At 36.4% G+C, this 27010-nt stretch overlaps 1 protein-coding gene across 5 annotated transcripts in view; it reads left to right on the forward strand.

Moving 5' to 3' along the window:
• Nucleotides 1–27010, forward strand: part of LOC113068683 (utrophin) — a 208062-nt gene that overhangs the window by 8623 nt on the left and 172429 nt on the right. The window contains exon 1 of one of the 5 annotated variants that reach the window (XM_026241498.1): nucleotides 20003–20214. The exons of 3 other annotated variants lie outside the window; for them this stretch is intronic. In XM_026241498.1, the coding sequence (XP_026097283.1) occupies nucleotides 20139–20214 (76 nt within the window). In that variant the 5' untranslated portion in view covers nucleotides 20003–20138. Of the gene's footprint in view, nucleotides 1–20002; nucleotides 20215–22038; nucleotides 22082–27010 lie in introns of those variants that run through there. One more of the 5 variants, XM_026241500.1, reaches the window with a different exon arrangement.

Here is a 27010-nt window from a genome sequence, read left to right on the forward strand (position 1 = left end):
TTATCTTTTAATTATTTAATTATTAAGCAAACTTTATTTTTTGGTAAACAAAGGGGATTTACTATTAAAAATAAAACGTGGGAGAAATGTTGTGTGATTATTCCTTATAAAATTATGTTCGTTTCATTTTAATAGTAGTAGTAGTGGGCTATATACATTCTGCTGAACAATAGTAATAGATTTCTGTCAAATACTTTTATTTTGACGGGTTTAACTTTACAGTTCTGTGTATGTGATACCACAGTCTGTGATCATGTGATATGAGCTAGTCTTACTCAAATCAAACAGTCAGATGCTCATGAAGTGACTCTCAGTGCAGTTCTGGAGATGTTCCTCATGTGTTCACGTCTTTATTTAGAGAGAGGAAAGACAATGAAATCAGCGCGAGCGTTATGCGAGCTTCCGTGTTTAATGAATGAAGACGCGCTTCTGCTCCATTCGTTGACACAGACACGCAAAACATGCAGGATTCATATTTAAATAGACTTTTCCGGGTTAATATTTGCAGATATTAGTCCATTTCGCGATTTGATGTAAGTGCATGACCGACTTTTGATTAATTCATTTAAAATTTGACCAATTCCGTGACATTCCGCGTTAAACTGTAAATTCCAGTTTTATGACTGGATTGCGCGATTCCCTCCGCGTTTCATTGGGCCCTACAGTAGACATCTGCCTGCCGTTCGCCCTACGCCTTAAAACTGAAGTATCTCCATATAATGGAGCCAGTTGTCTTTTTTTTTTTTGACTAGTTCTCTACACGCGAGGTGAGAGGGGACAAAAGCAAGGAGGCGGGGGGCGAGCACAGCACAGGGAAGGCAAACAAGCAAAGTGGCGGAATCAGAATATAAACAATATATCGATATATACGATATGTCAAAATCCATATCGTGTTTAAAAAATATCTAGATATATTTTAAATATCGAGATATCGCCCACCCCTACCCTGAGCCCATGTATCGGAATCGGTATCGGGAAGAGAAAAAGGGTATCGGAACATCTCTAATTTCCGCCACTGAATAATAATAAAAAAAGATTATTACGCCTTTTTATCTCGCAATTCTGACTTTCTTTCTCACAATTCTGACTTATTTACCCTCTGAATTATATAGAGCTTATATCATGCAATTCTACCAAAAAAAATAAAAAAATCAGAACTACAAGAAAAAAGTCAGAATTGCAAGTTTATATCTCGCAATTCTGACATTATAACACACAACTGCAAGTTATAAAATCAGTATTGTGAGATATAAGTTGGACTTTATAACTTGCAGTTTTGAGTTTATTTCTCAAAATACTGAGAAGTCAGAATTGCCAGATTTAAACATTATTCGGAAAAAAAAAGTCAGAGTTGTGAGACATAAACTCACAAAAACAAAAAAAAAATCACAATTGCGAGGAAAATTAGAAGATATAAACTTGCAATTGCAAAAAAAGTCATAATTGTGAGTTTTGAGGTTTCAATTACCTTTTTTTTATTTTTTATTCTATGGTGGAAACAGGCTTCCATACACAGCTGAGTTAAACACGGGAATGAAGAGAAGAGTGTGTACATCTGTGTAGTGCTCTGTAGAGTAGCTGTTAGCGCTTTCAGGCTGTGCCTTCCTGTCAGGTATCTCTCTCTCTCTGTCTGTCTCTCTCTTTCTCTCTCTCTCTCTGTCTCTTTCTGGGATTGCTGGACTTACACTGTGGCTGTGGAATTACAGCACTTGTCTTTCAATACAACAATACCTTTCTTTCTGTGAGGATTCCGGTCTCCTAGTTATGGGCAAAAGTTATGTTTTTCTTGCATTGGAGCTGCCAGGGAAAATGTTGTAGAGCTCTGTAGGTCTGTAACTGCAGGCCTCGTTTTGTTTGTTTTGATTTGGAATATTAACATAAATCATGTGCTTTTGTTGTGGGGAGACTTTTATTAAAACCCATCAGGTCAGATGAAACTTTGAAACTCTTGTTAAAGCTTTCTGTGGATGAATAATGATTATTTACAGTTCAGTGAACTTCTAGATTGTCACAAATGTTCACTTTGTACGTACTGATCATACTTCACTGTCTGTGTGTGTGTGAAAGAAATTATATCATGTGTGGAAATTAGTGTTGGGGGATATGGTCATTTTCCAATTGTCATATCGTCAGCCCGTGAGATCGACGATACACGATATTATCGTGCATGGGTGGAGCAAGAGAGAGACTCTTTGTTCTTGGCTCTACTCGACTCTGGGCTCTACTCACCGAACACGGTGACCTGCGGGAACCTGGGGGTAGGACAGACGAGGCGAGAGAAAAGGAGATGGAAGGATGAGGAGCGAGGAGAGACGGACGGCAAGACACTCCTCCGCCACGGCGGCAACTCCTCCGATTCACTCGTCACAATAAATATTTTGTGTTTTAAACCGCGCATTTGCACGCGAGAGAGCCTATGGAATCACCAATAATAAAAAAAAATATATATATACTTTAGAACATGCTGATGAACTAAATATAAAAATACTAGTTATAGTATTTTAAATATAGTTATATAAAAACAGCTAGTTCATATATAGTTGGTCTCAACTGTCATATCACACGTCCTGTGACAAATTTGCCGCATGTACACATGGAAGTTATCAGTCTAAATGTTCTGCAAAATCAGTCAACGGTGAAAACAATAGTAGATTTCATTTAAAGTCCAACAGTTTAACACTAATATTTGACATATACGAACACGTAAAAAATATAAAGTAACTCAGTTAGTAATGGCTCATTTAAGATATTGCACATATATAGGCCATTCAAATTACTTGTTAAAGTGCAATAAAATACCTTATATCTGCAGACTATGTGCGTCTGTTTGTGGATGGAGACAAAACTATGTAATTTCCCTGCATCACATTATAGTGCGGTGTGCATGAAAATAATAAGGCGGCAGAGCGAACTTATCCTCCATAGTGTTTCTCATGTAGTCCTTCTACGCCATCACCACATATTGTGTGTTATAAGTTAAGTGATCAGTCTTTAAGAGAAGGACTACGTGAGAACCACTTTGGATGATAAATTCACTTAGCCGCCTTGTTATTATTTTGTCTTTACTTTATTTTTAACGCCAAGAAAGAGTTAATCTGTTGGCAGTTGGCTGTAGTGATCACAATTTGATCGCATTAACTAAAAAGACAAAAATTCCCAAATCAGGAGCCAGGATTTTATTATCTAGGTCATATAAAAGATTCAATCAAGATCTGTTTATTAATGAAGTTCAGAGTGTGCAGTGGACTGAAGTGTGTCAAGAAAAAGATGTTAATAAAGCCTTAAATATTTTTATGGATATAATAAATAAGATAATTGATAAATACGCCCCACTTAGAAAAAGATCAGTAAAAACTAAAAATGCTCCTTGGCTCGATGATGAGCTGAAGTGCTTAATGCTGCAAAGAGACAAGGCAAAGGAGGTAGTACAGAAATTAGGAAGTGACTACAATAAAAAATTCTATTGTAAGTTAAGAAATAGGGTTTCTAAATTAAATCATATTAAAAAAAGGGAATATTATAAGCAAAAAATTAGGTCTGCAGCTGGTGATTCCAAGAAAATATGGAAAACACTGAATGAAATAATGTGTAGGAAGACAAATAATTATCAAGGGTGTGTGGAAAATGAAGGTCAGTTTATTACTAAACCATTAGAGATAGCTAATTATTTTAACACCTTTTTTAACGATAAGGTGAACAATTTAAGATCTAGCATGTATGGCAATGATGTTCAATCAGCCTGTAGTCCTATTTCTAAAATAATGAAAAATAAATTATGCAGTTTTAATTTTAGGTCTGTTGATCAAACTACTGTAGAAGAGATGTTGCTTTCAATTCCAGATGATAAACCTTGTGGAGCTGATCAGTTAGATGGAAAATTGCTAAAAATGGTAGCTAGACAGCTTTCTCAACCGATCTGTCATATTTATAATAGGTGTTTGATTGGTGGCAAATATCCAAATCTTTGGAAAGAATCTAAAATTATTCCATTACTTAAAAAGGGAAAAACAGACTTTTTAGGTTCTAATTGCAGACCAATTAGCATACTTCCAATTTTGAGTAAGCTTTTAGAGAAGATTACCTTCAAGCAAATTTTACAATATTTTAGTACAAATGGATTACTTGCCAATGCTCAACATGCCTATCGACCAGGACACTCCACAAGTACTGCTCTTATACATATGACAGATGAATGGTTAGCATGTCTAGATAATAAGAAACTGGTTGGTGCTGTTTTAATTGATTTTACAGCAGCCTTTGATGTCATTGACCATGATATTCTTATGGCTAAACTAAAATGTTATGGTTTTTCATTGACAGCCCTTAATTGGATGGGAAGCTATCTTTCTAATAGAAAACAGAGAGTGTTTTATAATGGATCTTTTTCAGATGCTAAAAATACTTATTGTGGTGTTCCACAAGGAAGTTGCTTAGGTCCTTTATTGTTTTCTATTTTTATAAATGATTTACCATATGTTGTTAATAATGCTAATATAGTTATGTATGCAGATGACTCTACAATGTTTTCTGCAGCACATTCTTCAGCTGAACTAAAGAAAAATTTGAGTGATGAGCTTTTAACAATTTCTAAATGGGTTCAAATTAACAAATTAATTTTAAATATAGAAAAAACTAAATGCATAATTTTTAGCCAAAAATACAATATTTCTAGGGCTGCAGATTTGAATTTATTTATTGATGGGACGCCAGTGGAACAAGTAACAGATGTTACTTTGTTGGGCGTGATACTTGACAATACATTGTCCTGGTCCAAACATATAGATCATATAGTAAGCAGCATGGGTAAAGGTATAGCAGTAGCCAGGAAATGTTCTGCATTTATTTCGTCTTTGGTTTTAAAAGATGTGGTGCAGTCAATAGTTTTATCGCATCTTGAGTACTGCCCTATAATATGGTCAAGTGCATCAGAAAAGCACTTAAAAAAACTTCAGATTGTTCAGAATAGAGCAGCTAGGTTGGTGCTCCATTATCAATTTCAGGCCAGTGTTGCTGATATGCATAGAAAATTATCATGGCTTTTAGTGAAGGACAAATTACATTTACGAGTGTTGGTATATTTTTATAAGGTAATCAAGTATCACACACCATGTTTTTTCTTTGAAAAGCTTGTATATGTTGGTTTTAGACACGATCATAAAACACGTCAAGTGAGTAAGTCTCAACTGTTTTTACCATGTCCACAATCAAATTTGCTGAAAAAGACTGTATTTTATCGTGGCTCTGCTGCTTGGAATGTTGTTCCTATAAATATACGTAAAAGTAATTCAACACATGTGTTTAAAAGAAATTGTGTAAACATATTGTTAAAGGTATAGACGTACTTCTGCTTGTGCTGCTACTATTAATATGTATGGGTATAGTTTTGTGATGTGACTGGATTAGCAATTGTATTTTTGTTATTATTTTATTTGTTTGAATGATTTTTTTGTATTGTGCAACTCTGTGGACCCCAGGAAGATTAGCAACCACTTTGTGGAAGCTAATGGGGATCCAAATTAACAATAAACAATAAACAATCTCTCGTGTATGAGAAAAACGTGTTGCCATGTAGCAGCCATTAAATGTGTGATATGGAAAACCAAGTGGACCAGAAAACTCGTGCTTTTAAACGCTGTATTAATTTTAAAACGCCGTTTTCATATCGCCGCCAGGCGTTAAATAAGCGCCGTTACGCGATAAGTTAACGCCAGATGCCACCACGCGTTAAAATAAGGCCACACGCCGACAGACGTTAAGTTAACGCGGCACACCAATTAAGATGCAGATTTATTTACTCCTCTACATGGACACACCTCTCATGGCTACAAGGACTCTACGGCAAGTCAGAGCATCCAGTTTGCAAGGATAGCCCTTACAATTATACATTAAAGTTATCACCCCAGGCACGAATGAGTGCAAATTTGGAAATGATTTTATTCAACAGTTAAATTATATATATTTATTTATAAACATAAACTGAAAAGATAATCATAGCTGAATTAAGCAGAACTGTGGAGCTGCCCCCCCCCCCCCCAAAAAAAAATAGACTTATGAGAGTCCCCCCTGATATTTTTTAATGGCATCAACAACAAAGGCAAATCTGAAAAGAAAAAAATAATAATATAATAATGCAGTTAGGATAGGAAATAAGATTAAACAGACGGAGTATGGGGATTGAATGAAGGCAGTAAATGTTTATTGGTTCACCTCAGATCGTGAAAGTAGACTGAAGTATTGTCATTCATCATAACAAACAGTGTAGAGAGGGCTCCCTCTGAAGAAATCCTGCAGGCGCCCTTGAACATATGGGCTTAAATTTCAGAAACACTTAATTTGCTCTATTTCTTAAAAACAAATTCAAACAAAGTCACAGCTGATCGCGGTGCATCTCTAAACAAACACACAGCTATTTCTGAACAACGTTTTTGAATGAATCTGCATTTTTGAACAAATCTAGCGAGTCAATGATTTACCCGTCACCAACTCATAAAGAGAGTCATTTGCTTGGTTCTTAAATGAATGAACAAATCGATTAAATAAATGATTCTTTGATAAGGCAGTGACATGGTGCCACCTACTGTTGGTTTCAGTTTCATTTGCAAGTATAAATGAGTCATTTAAATCGTTTAATATTTCCATTTTCAAAACTTTATATTTCAAACATTATGTTCATTACATTGGTCTGATTAAATACATTAACGCCACCTCTAAGTCTTCTCAAAAAGTCTGTATAATCCTTAATGCAACAACAGAGTTCTGTGCCTTGCAAAGCTGAAATGTTGATGCTGATTTCATTTGACTGGTAACTTATTCTTCTGGATTGTATTTTACTAATTTAATAAAAATGAGATGGAAAATGGGATCAAAAAGGTAAAATCAAATATTGCCCTATTTATTTATGTTCCTAAACAAAAAAATATATATCCAAAAAGAAATGTTAGCATAGAGGCCTTGATACTGTAACGTTACCTTTTAAAAGACTACTTGTAAACGTTTATGCAAACTGTATTATGTACAAATCATGCAATACTGTACCACTAAATAAGAAAGGTTTTGAGCGCAAAGCTAATCAGGCCAATGAGAGACAATTAACAATCAGTCTCATTTTTTATTAAATCATTCTTTAATTTCACTAATCAATCTTTTTTATTTTTTTTTATTAAACACAAAGGGGTCATTAATGATGCTTACATTATAGCATGTGCAAATTCACAAACAAAGTATATATAATTTGGCCAAAATTACAGGTACCTATATTAATATTCAAGAATGAATAAATGTAATTATAAATACAAAGGTATTTATAATTAAACACATCCAAAAGGTCAAGACTTGCCATACATTTTCTTATTTATTTAACCATTATAATAATTTAAAAATTTGGACTTATTTGTGTCATTCGATAACTATATTCCCTATATTTGTATAATTGCTTTATTGTAAAATAAATCAGGTATCTACTTTTGAGTATGATTTCAGTTTATCATATGTTATTATGTTTTTAAAAAGGAAGAAAAAGTACCCTCAGAAGATATTTTAGAGCCTAGTTGTGTTAAATGTGAAAAAGCAAACAAAATGTAGCTTTAAATATTAATATTTAATTTAGAATTGCACATGCTATACTTTTGTTACAGAAGCTGGATCAGAATCATTGGGTTGAGTAATTGTAAATAAACCGAATTTCTATTTTTGTGAAACTATCGCCAACTATTTATTAAATTGAAATGATAGCCTACTCAAACTATAATATAATAGTAATATTAATTTCTTATTAATTTAACTGTTGAATAAAATAATTTCCAAATTTGCACTCATTCGTGCCTGGGGTGATAACTTTATGAGACAAAAGCTATATGTGTAATTGTAAGGGCTATCCTTGCCATCTTCGCTCTCTTGCAAACTGGATGCTCTGACTTGCCGTAGAGTCAAATTATAACACAATTATGATTTAATAGCATTTACTTTTCTATTAAAATGTGCAAATGTTAAAAACTTTCTCATCTACCACATCTACATCATTTAAACAAGTTTTTAAATATCTAATAAAGATATAATTTCACTGTGTGCTCAGATTTACTCTCTTTAAAGGGGTCATCGGATGACCATTTTCAACAAGTTGATATGATTATTTAAGGTCTTAATAAAAAGTCTATAACATAGTTTGGTTAAAAATTCTCGGTTTTACCCTGTAATAAGGGCTCTGTCTACAGCATGGTTTTATTGTATTCTGCTTTAAATGCTAATGAGCTCTGCTGACCCCACCCCTCTCTTCTGAGCCTCTGTCTGAGAGACGGAAAACTTAAGCCGGATTCATCATAAAACTCGCTAACTAGCACATTGTTGGGAAAGTCGATTTGCAAAGATTCAAAGATTAAAAAACCTTACACTCACTTCTTCCGGAGGTGAATCTGGATCACGAATGGCTTGGGAGAACATAGACACATTTAGGTAGATCGGGGGCGCATTCCCTTCAGAAACAAACGTAATCTACTGTGTCTTCAGTTATGCTGGTTGATAGTCTCTTCACATCCCTATAGAAAACAGTGTCAGTGTATGTATTTGCAGACACCTGCGCATCCTGTTTGTGCAAATGTGAAATGTCATCACCAGCGTGTTCAATTACACTTCTGCAGGCTGAGCGAGAAAGGAAGACGTTATTATTGTAATATCATGCGCTTTGTACTGTAATGTTTTTTCTCAGCAGTGAATGAGACATGAGGTAATCTGACAGCGCTGTATCAACCCTCCACCAACGCCGTCTCATCGTTTCTCTGATGAGCCTCTGCTCTGCTTGTGCATGTCCATGTGTTCTGGAGGAGGTGTGGCTTCAGAGAGTGATTGTGCAGGGAGGGTGGGAGCTTGCACTTTCAAAGCTAGCCTCTCCGAAATCACCTACCCTATTAAATAGTGTGATATCATATATCAGCTTTATATCAGTCATCAACCACCCTGTGCTCTAAGATATCGGAAGTGGCCTTAAAAAAAAAAAAAAAAGTCAACTATTATTAACTTTATACATAATAAATGCTGCGACTGGTCCTGATGCTTTCTTGCCTCTGCACTTCCTAAGGAGGGATCAGTTTTCAAGTTTCATGGCTGATGTGTGTAGCAGCTTAATTTTTTTTCTTTTTCTCTCTTTATTCTTTCTCTCTCTCTCTCTCTCTCTCTCTCTCACACACACACACACACATACATCATGATTTTACTAACATAAGAGACCAGGAAGTCCTCTACATCCTGTGAATTCATAGCTCATGGCAGAGCCAATCAAAACATAACATGGGTGTTTTATCATCTAAATCAGCATTAATCAAGCTCATATCTGAGGAACAAAGAAATCATCAGCTCCATTTTTTTGGAGCTTTTCCTCTGTTATGGAACAGAGGTCATTGTCCTCGAGTAAGTGTAACTCTGCATGACATGCCAAAATTTATCACAGACCCCCTAAAAAGGACAATTTTGTACCTAAGGTGCATATTCATATCTTAGAGTACTCATATTTACCGTTAAAGTACTAGGCCTACTTTGACCCTTTTTTGAATTTGCAAACTTTTGTTACACTTCAGCTATTAACAGCTCACGTGTGTATGATGATATTTAATGTGTGTCCTGCATCAGGTTTTTCCTGGTAGGTTTCTGGGTCAAAGCCACTGGGTAAGATTTTAGCCTAATTATTAACTATTTGGTAACTGTGCACTGACTGTCTGCATATTACACAAACAAATGTGAAGTACTTTCTGGAAAATCTAATCTGATGGAGTTTTTATGCAATTTTCTCTGTCAGTGTGTGCAGGTTTTAATAGTCCACCTGGAAACCAAATCATATTTGCAAGATACTAGGTTTCTTCCATAACTAATGCAACTAATCACTGGCTTTGATTACATTTCCTAGGTTACTGCTGTCAGAGTTTTGTAAAATGTGTCAGAGTTGCATTAAAATAGTAATTGCAATATTTAATTTTTGACAAACAGAAATTCTTAACATAAAATTTTACAAAGGTTAACACTTTACAATAAGGCTCAATTAGTTAACTTTAATGTATTAACTAACACGAACAAACAATGAACAACACATTTATTACAGTGTTTATTAATCTTTATTAAAGTTAGTTAATGAAAATAGTCATTCATTGTCAATTTATGTTAGTTCACAGTGCATTAACTAATGTTGATTTTAATGATGCATAAGTAAATGTTGTAATTAACATGAACTAAGATTAATAAATGCTTTAGAAGCATTGTTCATTGTCAGCTCATGTTAACTAAGGTAGTTAACCAATGATCCTTATTATAAAGTGTTAAACACCATTTTGTCCAAAATTAATATGTACATAAAGAGTTTAATTAAAGTACAATATAGTGGTTTTACTGATATTGCAATAGTGTGTTAATCAGTTTCTGATAAATCATACTAAAGGTCTCAAAAACAAAACAAACTAAGGTCGGTCACTTTACTTTAGTAAAGTATAAGGTGCAATGTGGTCAGACCTCATGTTATGCTATTGCTCACTGTATATTTTGTGTCCCTGAAAAATATGTCACAGTGTGAACATTTAATTCATTGAGAACAATCTTTCATGTCATCAATATTTTGGTCACCCCTCCATAAACTGATTTCTGTCTATAGACTATTGTTCAAAGGTTTGGAACTGGTAAGGTTTTTGAAAGAATTATCTTATGTTCACCAGGGTTTGTTTGTTTGAATAAAATATATATTTGAAACAATAATATTGTGAATATTATTACTAATATACATGGTTTGTAACATTACGGAGGTCTTTCCTGCTACTTTTAACCACATTTTGTAAAAATCTTACTGACCCCAAACATTTGAATGGTAGTGTAGGCTGTTGTTTTCCTGAAGCATGCTGGGTAATGTAGTTCTGCTGCAGGCACATTCTCTGTACTCTAATTTGTCTGGACTAATTTGTTTGCACAGGTTGGTAGCTCTTCCTGCTGAGACAAGGCCATTAACCAGCCTCAGTCACAGATCCAAACACACACACACACACACACACACACAGAGCTTCTCTTTCCCTCCCAGCACACTGAAGTTCTCTTCTGTTTAACGTGTCTTTTCTTCCACATCGCTGTCTCTCTCTTTCATCTACCTCCCTGTTCAAAAACACTCACATTCTTGCTCTCTCACACACAGTGTATTGTGAAGCGAGGTGAGCCGGGTCTCTTTACAGCAGCCAAGTGTTATATAAGCAGCACTCATGGCCAGATCTGTCTGTCAGTTCTACCAGCTTTTTTGTTGCAGCAGAACCAAACTTCTGATCGTCTGGATGGTCTGGTCACAGTCTGCAGCTTGTTCTGCTCAAAAACTGCCTACTTGGAGTCTGAGTGACATATATAATGCTCCCAACTACTGTCCATTTTGTTTGTGCATGTTATTAATTGGTGGATTTATCTGATTGCCATTACTTAAAGGGGTCATATGATGTGAATTCAAGTTTCCTTTCTCTTTGGAGTGTTGCATGGTGCATGAAGTAGATCTGTGTAGTTGCAAAAACTAAAGTCTCAAATCCATATGTATTCCTTATAAAGGTTAAGACTTTGCCACGCCTCCCTAAAACAGCTCATTCAGACACGCCCCCACATCTCTACATCACTTTGTGGAAATATTAGCGTAATGCCACCCAAATTTTCATGCAAAGAAAGAAGGTATGGTTTCAGTTACTGCAGTTAGTGTTAGACAGTCATGTCATGGAGATGCTGTGTGTATATCTAAGAGAAAACTAAAGCACTTCATTTGTTCTTCCGAAAGTAGATGAATTTAGGAATCTATAATATTGCTTACAACAGAGCAGCAACACATTTTATAGCAATTTTGACTTTGCTATGACAATCTGGCGCTTCTGAATCCGCTACTAGAAGTATGTTTTGTTATTTAACTATTTGCTATTGACTGTTCAAATGCTGAGTTTAGTGCGTTGCGCGCGCGCGTGAGTGTGTGTGTGAGTGAGTGTGTGAGTGAGTGTGTGTGTGTGTGTGTGTGTGTGTGTGTGTTTGTGTGTGTGTGAGAGAGAGAGATGGTCACCCAGTGGAGTCAGTTGTCTTAACTGTCCATGACTTGTGTCCTGCAAACACATACAATCTTCATCACTGTGTCCGTCACGTGACTCTGTTCCTCTATCAGGCTTGAACTGATGGTAAAACTAAGGACAGTATTAACTGTCTTACATTTATTTTGAAAGATGAAGCTTGCTATTATTGAAAGGGGTTTTACATTTCCGAAGAGTGCTCAAGGTGTTCGGCCAATTACAATGCCCTGGGTCAGTTGGCCAATCAGAGCAGACTGTGCTGGTCAGAAGGAGGGACTTTATAGAAAACGACGTGTTTGAGAGAGGCGGGACATAGAAGACCTACAATAATGTACAGTATTTGAAAAATAATTTGTTTTTTCAACATTAAATCATGTCAACATATTATGTTACATCAAATACACAAAATAATGAACTTTATAAAAACATCATATGACCCCTTTAAAGAAAACAACACAGTTCCTGCAGGGCTACAAAAGAATGAAGACTTCATCATAATAGTTCAACTCACACCAAGAAAGATAATGATATTAAGAACAATAATGACAATAACTATAAAGACAACTTATCTTCACTCATGTTATCTTTACTCATGTTTGCTTCAAACACTGACCTAATAAAATAGTTTATTAGCGCAGCGCTGCTTTGTTTACAGCGGTAACCTTGATAACTGCTGTATTTCTGCTTGTTCAAAAGCGCCACCTGCTGTCAGAAAGTGAATTTGCCTTTTCATTCATTACTTCTGCAGCTTTGGTCAGTGTTTGCTTCATATATTAAGTATTTCAAATGGGTAACTTATGCACACAATGTTTTTGATGTCACACAATGTCTTCTTTCTTTCTTTTAAGACTATGGTGTCCATGACATTAGTAATGTTATGTTTACTCTAAATGCACATCGCAGTTTTCTCGACTGCTGCTCTTTAGAGTCAATGGGCTAGGTGCACAAGATGGCGCGGTGAGCTTCAGCGACGCGAGTGTGTACGTACTTATTTCCGGTCTTGCGACGCTCGCATTGACTGTAAGGGAAACTTACAAACGAAACTTGGCTAGATGTTTATAATTAATGATTTTCAAATTTAACAGCCGATAGTGGCATATCAAAAACATGGGGAAACATCCTCCCTATATTTTGCGTACCTCTGTGTGGAAATTCATCAAGATACAACGCGGAGATTGCTTTATTATTCTGTTGATTATGTGGATCAGCGTCAGGTCAGGTCCACAGGGATTTCTTCTTTCAAACAGAAACCACTAAAATATGCAATACTTTTGATTTTCGAAGAGCTGGTTTTGTTCTGTTATGTAAGATCAAGATTTCTGACTGTCAAACGACGCACAGAGATTTCTGATAAAGCATGTTTTATTAACTTTATTTGATAACATAATTTATAACTAACTGTACAATTAAACGTAATATAATTATGGTATGTTTGCATTAAATAAAAGATCGCTGTTTGCATTCATGTGTTTTTATCTGTTTATTTGTTTTGTGAAAGATCTGCAGCATAAATCATTATCTGTCTATGAGTAGCCATGCATATTGTTATTGTTTTGCATTAATTATCAGATTAAACCGATATTAAAATTAGTCACGTATTTTTTACTGTGTAAAATAATAAAATATGTTGTGAAAATAACGATGAAACAGACTGATGTATGTGTACAATTGAGAAATGGATACTTCTGAAGATAAATCGCAGCCCATGTCTCACGAGGTAAATATTTAATATAAAAAACAATAATAATAATAATAATGCAAACATTTTCGAGAAATAAGTAATTTGTACATTTACATATTTGGTAAGATAAAATACATTATATAGCTGTGTATACACACCATGAGTTCAACTTTCATTTCGTGAACAGCAGAGAACATAAGTGTATTTAATTCATTCACCAGACCCAAACATACACAAGTAACAAATCCACTGGCTCAGTTAACATTTGTAGTATAGTGATAATAGCAGTGTATATCTTATTTGCATATGAAGTGATATTATAAATCCTGTAAACATATAGAAGGTAATATTTGGACTTCTCCTGTTCTCTGCACTGACTTTAAGCACAACCGGAAATACCTACGCACACACTCGCAAGACCGGAAATCCAAAATGGCGGAGATATGCAACTAGCCCATTAGATTCTGATTGGGTGTCAATGTTTTTTTTTTTTTTTTTTTTTTTCTTTCATCAGCTGGAAAACAAATAGCTTTGAAGATGATACTAGGGCTGCACGATAAATCGCATGCAATATTTAATGATGATTCCAATGATATTGTTTCTATGTGTAATTGTTAATAATATAGCTGTGGTGTGGACTTGAATGATAATTAAGCCTTTATTGTTATAGTTATTGTTATTGAATGGAGCTTTAATTTAAATTTCCTTTTATAAAGTTTATCAAAAACCAAAAATAGATAGCAATAAAGATTTAATTTAGAAGAATATCAGTACAGCTCTGCCTGGCAAAAGCTCTGTATTTTAACTCGGTACCTCTAAGCCATTGATTACTTTCCCTTGATCCTCAGAAGCACTAACTCTAGCATCCTGTTGTGTTTCAGGTTGCAGCATATGATTTTTGGGAATATTTCAGTAGTTCTGTGCATCAGACGGTCTTTGAACACACTATGGGAGGTCGATCGTGTCGTCTCTTACCATGTCCTTTCATGTTACTGGTGTGTTCGGTCGGCTGAAAACTCTTTGCATTTCTCATATATCTCACAATGTAAGTTTCGAGTCCGCAATGTGACTTCATATATCTCAGCGTGTCCTCTGACCGAACTGACTCAAGGGTTTTTCAGAGCATGCTGGGTAAAGGGCGAGACTGACCCAGTGAAGTGCTTTTGACACCCTGCTGTGAGTTCAGTGACCTTATTACCTGAGATTGTTCTTGTGAAATAGACACCATGTGTTTGTGTGTCACCTGAAACCCTGAACCGTGGAAAACAGTGTAAGCAAATAAAGGAAATTCACCCAAGGCAAACTCATTACGCACACATCTCTCTCTGTGTTCTGCTGCTGTCATTGGCCGGTTTGTGTGTGTGTGACCAGGATGTATTCAGGATATTACTGAATGAGAAACTGCAGTGATAGAAGCAGGAAGCACCAAATAGATTGTATATTGTTTTGGGCCTCATCTTTGCTGGCCTGTCTGTATGTGTGTGTGTCCAGTTAAGAGACCCACAGCTCACACTATATGTCAGAAATGTCTACTTGGATGATGATGAACAAAGATGCCTATTTACTGGTTTAAAAGAGGGAAACATTATGAATGAAAAGGACCTGACTTTCTTTAGAAAGGTTTCATGAGATATTTTTTCATGTTATCTTCAGATGATGCCTAATAAAATGTATTTTATTAGCGCAGCGCTGCTTTGTTTACAGCGGTAACCTTGACAACTGCTTTTTTCTGATTGTTCAAAAGCGCCACCTGCTGTCAGAAAGTGAATTTGTATTTTCATTCATTACTTCTGCAGCTTTGGTCAGTGTTTGCTTCATATATTAAGAGTTTCAAATGAGTAGCATATGCACACAATGTTTTTGACTGTCTTCTTTCTTTCTTTTAGACTATTTGACTAGGCGTAGCACACCTCCCAAGTTTATGTGTATAATGGCTTCTAGGGAGTTTCTAAAGAAAATCATTTTTTCCCAATGACCGTAAAGCAAATTCACTAAAGGCCTGTTCACACCAAATTCAGGACAAAATTTGGTTGAAAAAAGCAACAGAAGAGCTGATCCAAAATGCAGCTTCATGGAAAAACACAGAAGAACAGCGGTGCACAAGGACAGTGCTATGATAACAACTTTCCATATCTGACACTCGCTTGTCACAAAGAAGAAACAAAGTCAAATAGCTGTTCAGATTTTTTTTATTCACAATGAAATGTTTATCAAACAACACCAAATACAAGAGTATGAAGAAAGAGATGGTTTTGGGTCACTTAGCAAAATAGTCTGTTCATGAGTGCCACCAAATTACGACAGCAGTGTCTCCAGACACATGACCAACAACACAAATCTCAGTTTTATTTGTTGTGCAATGGAAAAGAGAGTAAGGTTGCATTGACGGCATGTGAATATTTATGTCAGTCTGAACAGCTGCTGATTCAAATTCAAATATTCATTGCACTGAACATTTGTCTTGGTTTGAACAGGCCTTGGAGTTGAAAACTTTAATTTAGTGTTTTATCAAGTCATCAGAATGCTTCGAATGAGCAGTAGCTAATAACCAGTGATCGAGCATGAAAGAAGTGAAAAGAGTTCCTGGATTCCCCCATGCTGACTGATGTCATCACCCGTGTGTGTGGGAATATCTGAAGAGGGTATTGGGATCTGAGAAAGAGAAAGTCTATATCCTGAGAATGAGTGTGTGTGTGTGTGAGAGCTGAACATCTAGAGACAATGGCAGTGTGTCATATAAGTTATGCATTGGTGGAATAGTCACTGGAAAACATATTCACATATTCTAACCTAAACAGGGAGAGAGTGAGACACCACCTGTGTGTATAACAGCACCGCCACATTTGTGTGTGAAGTTTGCTTTGGTTCTGTTTATTTTTGACTGTGATCTTCAGGACGGACAGTCTGCACTGTCATGTTCTAATTGATGAACCCTGATCTGTTTGTTCAGACAGTGTTGTCAATATCCGGTGTCTACACATTGGTTGCTGTATGAAGTAACATGTCCGTGTTGAAAGAGAGGAAAGAAAACTGGACAAAAAAAAACACTTAAAACAGCCAAAGCTGCTTTATTGGTCTTAGCTGGTTTAAGCTTGGCTAGGCTTGTGTTTAACTGGGCTAACCAGCTTAGCCTGGTTTAATATCTGTGTGTGTGTTTTCACGACTGCTCCTTACAAATTATCTTCACTGTATTTGACCTTTATAGTGAAGTTTAGATGGGTATTTTACCAAAAGGTTAACATTGTATCATTTGCTCAGCCTCATGTTGTTCCAAACTCATGATACTTTCAGTTTTAGAGCACAGATGAAGATAATATTGATATTTGCTCATCATTTCTGTCATGCTTTCTTGATGCACAGTGAGGTTTGTTCATGAGCGTAAAGCAGGGACGGTTAAGCTTGCTGTTTACCATATTTGATGTGCTCTATGTATATGTGTTGAGCAGTGTTTATATATGAATAAAAGCTTAAATTAAATCCATATTAATTGTGTCTCTTCAGAAGACTTGGAATAAACAGCTCCAATCATATGGTTTACTTTTAGTGTCTTTATGAAGGGTCAATGTTTTGGTTGCATAGACATTCAGTGATAAAAGAACATTAAAAATATCTTCATTTGTGTTCTGATGATGATGAATGAAAGCCTTATGGGTTTGGAATGAAAGGTAATGACGACAGAATATTAATCTATGGGTGAACTATCCCTTATATAGGTTTTAGTTGGCGTTTTGGTACACCAAAAAAGCTCAATGTATTGTGGTAGTTTATCTTCTAATGTCCTGCCATTTTTAATCTAACGAGTTTTTGGCCCCATGCTGACATAAGACATCATAATGTATTTTGTTTCTATAATTGTTATCGTTTTATGTGATTTTTGGACTGAATGGCTGGTATTTGTACACTATGAAGACAGCTTTGTGTTAAGGTTTCTGAGTCAGACTCTAAACACAGCAGAGTGAAGAAAGAGGGATGTGGAGCAGTGCATTCTGGGAACATGGGGTGTCAGTTTACCATGATGAAAAAACACACTACATCTTTATCCCTAAATTTTGATAGCAAGAGAGAGAGGAGGATCGCCAGACTGATATACACACACACACACACACAAACACACACGATTCCATCAAATCAGCTTATCTTTGAAAAATGGCACAGCTTCTTAAATCTCAGCTTCTTAATCAGTCAGTCATTTCATCATTATATTATGATAATTAAGCACAATTTAATGATAGCACTTTAGTGATTATAACTAAAACTTGGTAACCATGTTATTCAATTTAATTCAAGTTTGTTTGTATAGCGCTTTTTACGATACAAATCATTGCAAAGCAGCTTTACAGAAAATTACGTTTCTATAATATTTAGTAGTAGCTTATAAGTGGTGACTGTCAGTTTATGCGCATATGTCAGAAATGTTCAGAAAAATTAATTCAAGAAATAGTCAGCCAGACAATGAACACTATTAACAACAATTATTATGTGACTGCATAGTAAGTAGCAATATCTGAATGCATATTTTAATTTTAACTGAACTTAGGGCTGTTGGTGATGCTTAAGATGTTGTTGGTCATCCAGGGGTTCTGTGAATGGTAATGATTAATAGTAATATTATTAAAAGATAGTACTACTACTAATTCTACTACTATACTAACAATATGCAGCGTACTAAGGATTGATGAGCTGCTTGGTTTCATGAATATTAATCACGTTATGTGTGTTCGCTCGAGCGGATTTGCTGAAATCAAAACACGGATTGTAATAGATGAGCAGCAGCCAATGAGAACGTCGTTTGTGCATTAGCTCCGCCCACTACTGGAGAAACCAGCATATCTTCTTTGAGTAGTTAAACTGTAAGTTGACAGTGTTGTCAATTTCTGTTGTGTAAAATAAACACACACACACACACACACACAAACACACACAGTTCATTCACAAGTGAAAAGTGAAAACGAAAGTGAAAACAGCCTTCTGCAGTCCCTTCTGTTCCTGTTCTCTGTGTGTTTGTTCAATTGTTCGTAGCGCGTCCTGACCTTCGCAGCACCTCAGAGGAGAGCAGAATCAACAAATGAATCCATAGGTTGTGTGTTTTCAGACCCCTCTTCTAGTCTGGGATATTTATTCTGCCCAGCTCAAACCCTAATGAGTCCAATAGGAGCACACAACAGATGGTGCTCTGGGGTTCGAGAAATGCCTGGAAAAATAGGCTGTGTCTCAAAATCTAGTGGTCTACCTATATATTTATACCCCTGGGACCACCCAAAATACGGTTTAGGTGGCAATCTTGCTTAGTTTTGAAATTCATGTTGCACCTGTGATGCTTGCCGATGCTGTCTATGTGGTCAGGTCACTAGGTTTTGTGGTGCGTGTAATAGATACTTAGCCCCAAATTGCTTTTTAGGCATCACGTTCGTTTTTTAAAGCCAATAATACACACGTAAAGTTTCATAAGTTTCAGCAGTTCTGAAATGTATTAGAAAATGATCAATAATGACTTTACCATGAGAATAGTTTGTGTATGCTTGAGGTTACTAGCCTACTTTCTTGTTGCCGACTCAATAAAATGTTAGCCTGGAAAAAATAAAACAAGTGAGCTTACTAGCTTGCGAGTATTGATGATGCTGTCTTTTCAGACAATGTGCTAAAATGTTAGATTGCTCTTTTTAGATTACAAGCTTGCTAGTTTTGTGCCTGTGATGCTTTCTTGTTGGACAACTTGCTAAAAGGCTAGCTTGCATGTTTTATTGAGGTTACTAACTTGCTAGTTTTGTGCCTGTTATGCCTCCATGCTACACAACTTGCTAAAATGCTAGCTTTCTAGGATTTTGGATGCATTTTGTATCTATACTTTCAAAATCTTTGTTTTGTTTAGAAGTCCTGTTCTGTATATGTGGGAAACTTGCTAAAATGTCATGGTAGGCAGAATGCTAGTTTTAAGACGTTCAGGCACATGTTGCCCAAAAGTGTTGTCTAAACGGGTGACTTGCTAGGTTTTGAGGCACAGCTGTAGTCTTTTCATCTAGGAACTTGAGGGTGTTTAAGAGTGAGAACTTTTTTAGTAATGTGTGTTTAAAAAAGGAAGTAGGAAGTTGATCGTATTTTTGAATTATTTCATCAGGTGTGTGTGTGTGTGTGTGTGTGTGTGTGTGTGTGTGTGTTTAGTCGTGTTTTGTTACTTATGTGTTTCTGTCAGACGTCTGGTGTGTCACTCTGACAGGATGTGAAGTGCGTTTGATTGACGCACTGGTTCAAGACAAACTCACCACAGGTTCACTGTTTACTCCCAGCATGCATTGCATTCAGCGGCATCACTCTTCTCTTCTCAGACATCATTTGAAGTTCCTTATGTTGTTTTCCTCTGTGTCTCTCCCCATCCTCTCGTTCTCCACCTCTATGGAGCGAACGTTTTGAACATGAGTAAGTGGTTGCAGTGGAGAAAGCGCAGCTTTTTTAGAAAACACAGGAAGAAGTTTTCCTTTCCTGAGTTAGGTAAGAGCTCACTCTTTTACTTCCTGATTCACCGAACACTTGTGCACTTGTCAGATGCTTTGTTTTCAGCTGAAAGTTATTTGAAGCTTGTACATTCAGATCCTGTAGACTCTGTGATATGTGTGATGACAGTTGAGTTGTTGGATGTTGTGTGTATCATTGAGTGTGTACCATAGATACACACTGCACTCAGTATCTGTAGTAAATGAGACCGTTTTAGGTGTGTTATTACTTTATCAATGGTTGTGTACATTTGTAAATCTCATGCATAATATAAGGACTAAATAATGGTAATTTAGTATTTAGCAATTAAAATCTTAAATCTAATAAATTACATGATGAGGTGATTAATTAATTTGGAGAATTTGCTTTGAAAAGATCATTTAAAGTCATTTTTGTGCAAAGCATCAAACAGATTACAAAAATTAAGTTTAGCAAGAAATATTTTGTTTGGTAAAATGTATTATACCATACTCTTTTGGACCATGTGAGTAAATGATGACAAAATTGTCATTTTTGGTTGGGTGAACTATACCTTTAATAATATATTTTATTAATTAATTTTTTATAACTATAAAAATATAAAATTATTTATTTAATGAAATTATACTCTAAATAATAGACTAAAACTGCCAGTAGGTGGTGGTAATGTCTTAATAATTAAGTCATCGAGTCATTCATTCATTCGTTTGATTCATTCAAATGGCTGATTCATTCAGGAGTGAAGTAACTGGTTCTTTATGAATGGTTCATTGAATCATTAGGCTTGTTCGACTTGAAGCGGCTCATCACCATCAGACCGATCCGATCAGTGTGTGACATCAAAGCACCGCGAGAGTTTTGAGATCAGACGACTCCTTGTGCTTCTGAATCGCTCTCGCAGCGCTTTAATGTCATACACCGGTCTGTCTGTGCAAAACCACTTTAAATCCAATGCATTGGCCAATGGTTCAACGCACCAAATGGTTCACCAAATTTGTTCAGAACGTGGATAAACAAATGAAATGACATGGTGGGTTGCTCGGGGATGATCAGTTCTGATTTGTCTTTATATTTTAATTGGCAAAATTGAGAAAAAAAGACAACATTGTGTCTAAAATAACACAATATCAACTTCTTAATGAACTATGAACTGTTGAGATGAGTATCATATTTGCTCTTGTGTGATGTTGCACTCAGTCTAAAGCTCGTGTGATGTTTCTTAACTATGTGATGCAAGTATTGAGACACCATCTCAAACGGGTGTTTTGCCCCATATCTTGAATTTTAGGGACATTCTCTAGACTCCATCATGCAGTAAGTTGTTGCTCTGCCTCATATTAGTCATCAATCGACTGAATGAAATGGCAGATGATCCACAGGTCTGGGGCGGGGCAAGTGCGTTAAATGCGTTAATCTATTTAGCGCGTTATTTTTTCACCATAATTAATTAATCAAATTAATGCATTAAATTACCAGCCCTAATATATTTATTTATATCTTATATGTATATAAAATATATTGTAGTCATTTTTTAGACGTATTCTCCAAAGAAAGTTTAAAGTTCCGAGATTCCATTCCATCATGTTCACTTTGGTCGTCACGGTGACCTGCCATATGGTTGTCGGGGTGACCTGCAGAGCCGGTCATGTGTTCGCTCTTGTGCATGCTGGGATGCCGTTCCACATAGACTTGTGTGTCTTCTGCCAGTGGAGCACAACATGCCCAGTGCCCACCTCCTCCCTCTCTCGGTGTGTGTTTCTGTCACTCTTCACTATAACTGAGCATAGAGGAAAGAGGAGTGTGAATTAGTTTGGTTCTCTCTTTGCTTTTCTCTGTCATCTGTTGGTTCAGGACTCCATGGCTACACACAGTGTGAACCTCAGAGGTAGGCGCTGTGTTTTACTCTACATACAGGTGTGTTTGTGTGTGTACCTGCAGTGCTGGTTGTGTTACACTTAGGGGTGTGCCGGTTTCAGAATTGGTGATGACGGTTATGACGTGAGTCAAATGTGACGGTTCATAACATAACCGTCGGGGGGGGTGGGGGGGGGGTGCTTGGGGTCCAAGTCAATTGGTTGTTCTTGGAGATAGCGGGTTAACTCCGTGTCAGCGCGCGCTCTGATCGGTAAAGGGGCAGAGATTTCCCAGCTAACACAGTTACGTTGTGACGACGTAACTGGACCAGACCATATTCGTTGCAGCGACGTCCCAAATAACGTTCCAGCGACGTAACTTTGTGATTCCCATATCCGTCGTGGCGACGTTATAGTGGAACGTCGCTGGAACGTGAGGAGTACGTCCCAGCGACCAAACTGTCACGTTATGAGGACGTTACTATAAAGTACCATATTGGTCTCAGCGACGTACCACATAACGTTCCAGTGACGTAACTTTGTGATTCCCATATCCGTCGTAGCGACGTTATAGTGGAACGTCGCTGGAACGTGATGAGTACGTCCCAGCGACCAAACTGTCACGTTATGAGGACGTTCCTATAAAATACCATATTGGTCTCAGCGACGTACCACATAACGTTCCAGTGACGTAACTTTGTGATTCCCATATCCGTCGTGGCGACGTTATAGTGGAACGTCGCTGGAACGTGATGAGTATGTCCTGACGACCAAACTGTCACGTTATGAGGACGTGACATTACAGGATCATATTGGTAATTCATATTTTCACCTCACCATTACCTTGAAATACATAAAGAACTAATAAACTCAATCCATCTCTGGTGCAAAAAATAAACCTTATGAAATCTAATTGTAATCTAATTATAGGGGATTCATGGTTAATACATTAATTACATACATGCAATGCAAACAAATACAAAAACATTACATTCTAATATAAAATAGACAAAAACACGTTGCATTCATTCACAAATCAATATTTATTCAGCACTACTTTGTACAAATACGAAGCCAAAACATTTTGAACATCGCACCTGTTCTTTAACCATGCAAAATGTTACTAAGTTATGAGCACAGAAAACTAAACACATCAATTCATAGATTACACAATATAAACAATAGAAAATTTTTGTCTTAAAGATGGGGAGATGGTTAATGACGTTATTAGTGAAAATTAAAAATAATTATCAGTAAACTTATTGATACAACATAATTTAGTGCAACAAAAAATACATGATAAATAGATATGAAACAATTCAGCAGATACTGCACAGAGATACTGCACAAAGTAAAACTGTGAGTGTCATATATGAGGCTCCTGGTATAAATGTCTGATGGTGATGTGCTTTAATTACATGGCATGCAGGAAAACATTTAGGCTAATTCATGCGCACGATTTTCTATTTCATTCCCTCGATTTGCTAAAACGTGTACACTATTTATACATCAAGAGAACAAATTAGTAAATTGTGCATACGATTTAGCAAATCAATGAAATGTAAAAGTAATCGTGCATGTTTTAGTACATAGAGGGAACGAATTAGTAAATCATGGACATGATTTCTTTCTTTTTCTTGCATGTCATGATCAGGGCTCTGTGCTCACTATCAGAGGATAAAACTAAACAATATAACAATTACCAAAGAACCATAATTCTTGAGCTTCTCAGAAGAAAAACATTCATAAAGCGTAAAGATATGAAAAATGAACAATATAGAGATTTCTATCATCTCTCCTGTATTATTTGTTTTTAAGAAAATGAGCACACTGACTTTCTCAGAAGAATCTGTGATCTCTGATTACTGACTGTGGAGAAGACTCTTTCAGACAGTGCTGAGGAGGCAGAGTTAGGTGCTGGACAGGTGATAGAGAAGAGGAAGAGTGTGTTTCTTACCCCAGCAGCAGAAGACAGGCTCTTCTGAGGGAAGGACAGGAGGCTTGATGCAGTGTTGTGCTGTAGAACAAGGCTTCTTCTCAGCACCTGATCTTCTTCAGAAAAGAGTTCCTCTAGTGTAGAGTCAGACACTCAGATTTCTTGCAAACTGGAATCTTTTAATAACATTTAGCATATTATTGTAGCCATGTTCATTGTTTTTATTATAACACATGGCAAGCTTATAGAAAATTGTTAAACGTGTTCTTCCTCCTCTTCTTCATCCTGGGCCTGCTGTCAACATCCTTCTCTGAGCTGAAAGGGAGGATCATCTTGTTAATGTTGCTCATGTATGTTCACAACCAGTCAAAAATCTGGAATCTTTTCTTTATGGTTTTCAAGAGAAGTCTCTTCTACTCACCAAGGCTAAATTAATTTGATAAAAAAAATTTTTTAAAGTAATTGTAAAAAAAAAAAAAAAAGAAAACAGAAAGAAAGAAATAACAGTTTTCATACTCTTTTTTGGATATACTTAAACATATTTATTGAAATAATTATGAGGCAAAGCTGAATTTTTCAGTAACTTTACTCCAGTCTTCAGTGTCACATGATCTTTTTCATATACTGATATGCTGATCGGGAAACATTGCTGATTATCACAAATCAGTGCTTTTACATGCACCTAATCGCATTATTGCCGCTAAGATCAAAGTGTACATCTGCTCATGACGTACATGATGTAAATCACATCTGCAGTTAGCTTACTACGGTTGTTAGTTCCACTGAACTCTATTGGTAACGAAGGAACTTTTTGAACAAAGTTGGTTTTAGGGAAGCGCACCCCATATTAGAAATGATTTCCAGCATTTCTGGAAAGTTGAATTTTTTCTTCATTATTATTTTATAAAACACAAAGTTCAAAACATTGAAAAAAAGGTAATCTTTTGTAAAATTACAAAAGTCTTCTCTACCACTGGTTTTCAATTTTATGCATTCTTGCTATTAGCCAACCACCCCCAAATAAAATAAATAAATAAAATAAATAATAAATAAATAAATGTAACCGTAGTGTAGACAAAAGTTTGGGCAGCACAACTGTTTTCAACACTGGTAATAATCAGAAAAATGTATTGAGCAGTAAATCATCATATTAGAATGATTTCTGAAGATCATGTGACACTGTAGACTGGAGTAATTAATGCTGAAAATATAGCTGTGCATTATAGAAATAAATTAAACTTTTAAAATATATTTAAAACTTTTGACCAGTTGTGTACATTGCCACATTTAAATGAAAACTCAACTTGTAATAATGCACACATTCTCAAAGAACTTACATTCTGGTGATTACTTCCTTCCCTCACTGCTGTCAGATCCCTTCAGTCATTCCCAGACCTCGTTGTTTTTAATCTTTCCCTCAAATCTACAGAAACAAACATCATTTTACAGACAATTTGGATAAGTCACGAATTGCAATAGTTATATAACTATAATCACAATGCTAAATTATATATATATTAGGGGTGTAACGGTTCACAAAATTCACGGTTCGGTTCGATACGATACACTGATGTCACGGTTCGGTTCGGTTCGGTACGTTTTAGATACAGCAAAATGTAAAAACATCTCAACTTTTCAGAATGCCGCAAGCGCACCGCGGGTCATGTGACAAGAATCAACCAATCAGCTTCATCCTTTCCCGTAACAACGTTGAGAGCTCAGCCAAGATGAAGGATCAGCTGATCATAGTTGTATATGGATTGCAATTTTGAAATAAATTCAGTAGCAGAGCTACTGCAAGCGATTTTTAGAGCTGCAAATCCATTTATCCTTCGCTGAAATTTCCGCGTCTCATGGAGAGAGCACGTCATTGTTGCTTAGCAAAGACAGACGCCTCATGAGCGCTTCTGCCCGAGCGCTTTGGAAAGGAGGAGAAAGACGCGCTTAGCGTTTTCCATGCGTTTTTAGGCACGATATGTGAACGGCCCCTAAGGCGCTCGCTCACTCAGCACGCGCTGAAGGCTCGTTGCAAAATGTCTAATGCATTTACATTTAACAGACCAGAAATATAAGATCCTAAAATAACCAACAGGTCTGGTGTTTCAAAAGTGCACCCAAACACCAGACCTGTTGGTTATTGGAGGATCTTCTCATTTCTAGTCTGTTAAACGCATTGGCTATTTTGCAACGAGCCTTCAGCGTGTACTGAGTGAGCGAGCGCCTGCTGAGTAGCCTAACATAAACATATAAGATGGTGTTTTTTTCTTCTTCGGGAGTGTCAGGGGCGTTGCCTGTTACGTTGTTTGGGTTATTGGGCTACCTTGTTGAACGCATATCATTATATTTCTTTCTCTCTCTTTTTTTTTTTTTTCAAATATAATGAATTACTCCAACGAACCGTTCGGTATACATAATGCGTACCGCGTACCGAACCGAAAGCGTCGTACCGAACGGTTCAATACGAATACGCGTATCGTTACACCCCTAATATATATATATATAATTATAAATATATATTGAATCGGCACACAAGTATCGGGATAGTATTGAATTGGCAGATTAGCATATCATCCCAGCCCTAGTTACTACAGTCAAAACAATGAAACTCTCTTCAAGAGCGCACAATAACTGATATTTAAAACTGTTAAAAGAAAAGGCTCAAAATATTGCACACATATAATACACAACAATATCTCTTCCTTTGGTGTTTTGAACATTTCTGTGAGTAATGCTACACGCTGTGACTCTGTGTTGCTTCAAGTGCATCATTCTGCACTGGTTGTGTTTACGTGCTGCACGCTGTATAGGAGCCATACCCTTTCGTATTATAATACATTAGCACAATGATAGATTCTTGTTCTGTCCCATCTACCACATGTTGCTGCCTTCATTACTGTGCTATAAATTTAAAAGAAATGTATTTTACACACACATACATTATACACACACACACACACACACATATATATAGACGGTTTCAACGGCAACAACAAACAAACGTTACTGCGCATGCGCGCTTTTGTGG

The sequence above is a fragment of the Carassius auratus genome, linkage group LG48F, assembly GCF_003368295.1.
Source record: "Carassius auratus strain Wakin linkage group LG48F, ASM336829v1, whole genome shotgun sequence".
Taxonomy (NCBI): Eukaryota; Metazoa; Chordata; class Actinopteri; order Cypriniformes; family Cyprinidae; genus Carassius; species Carassius auratus.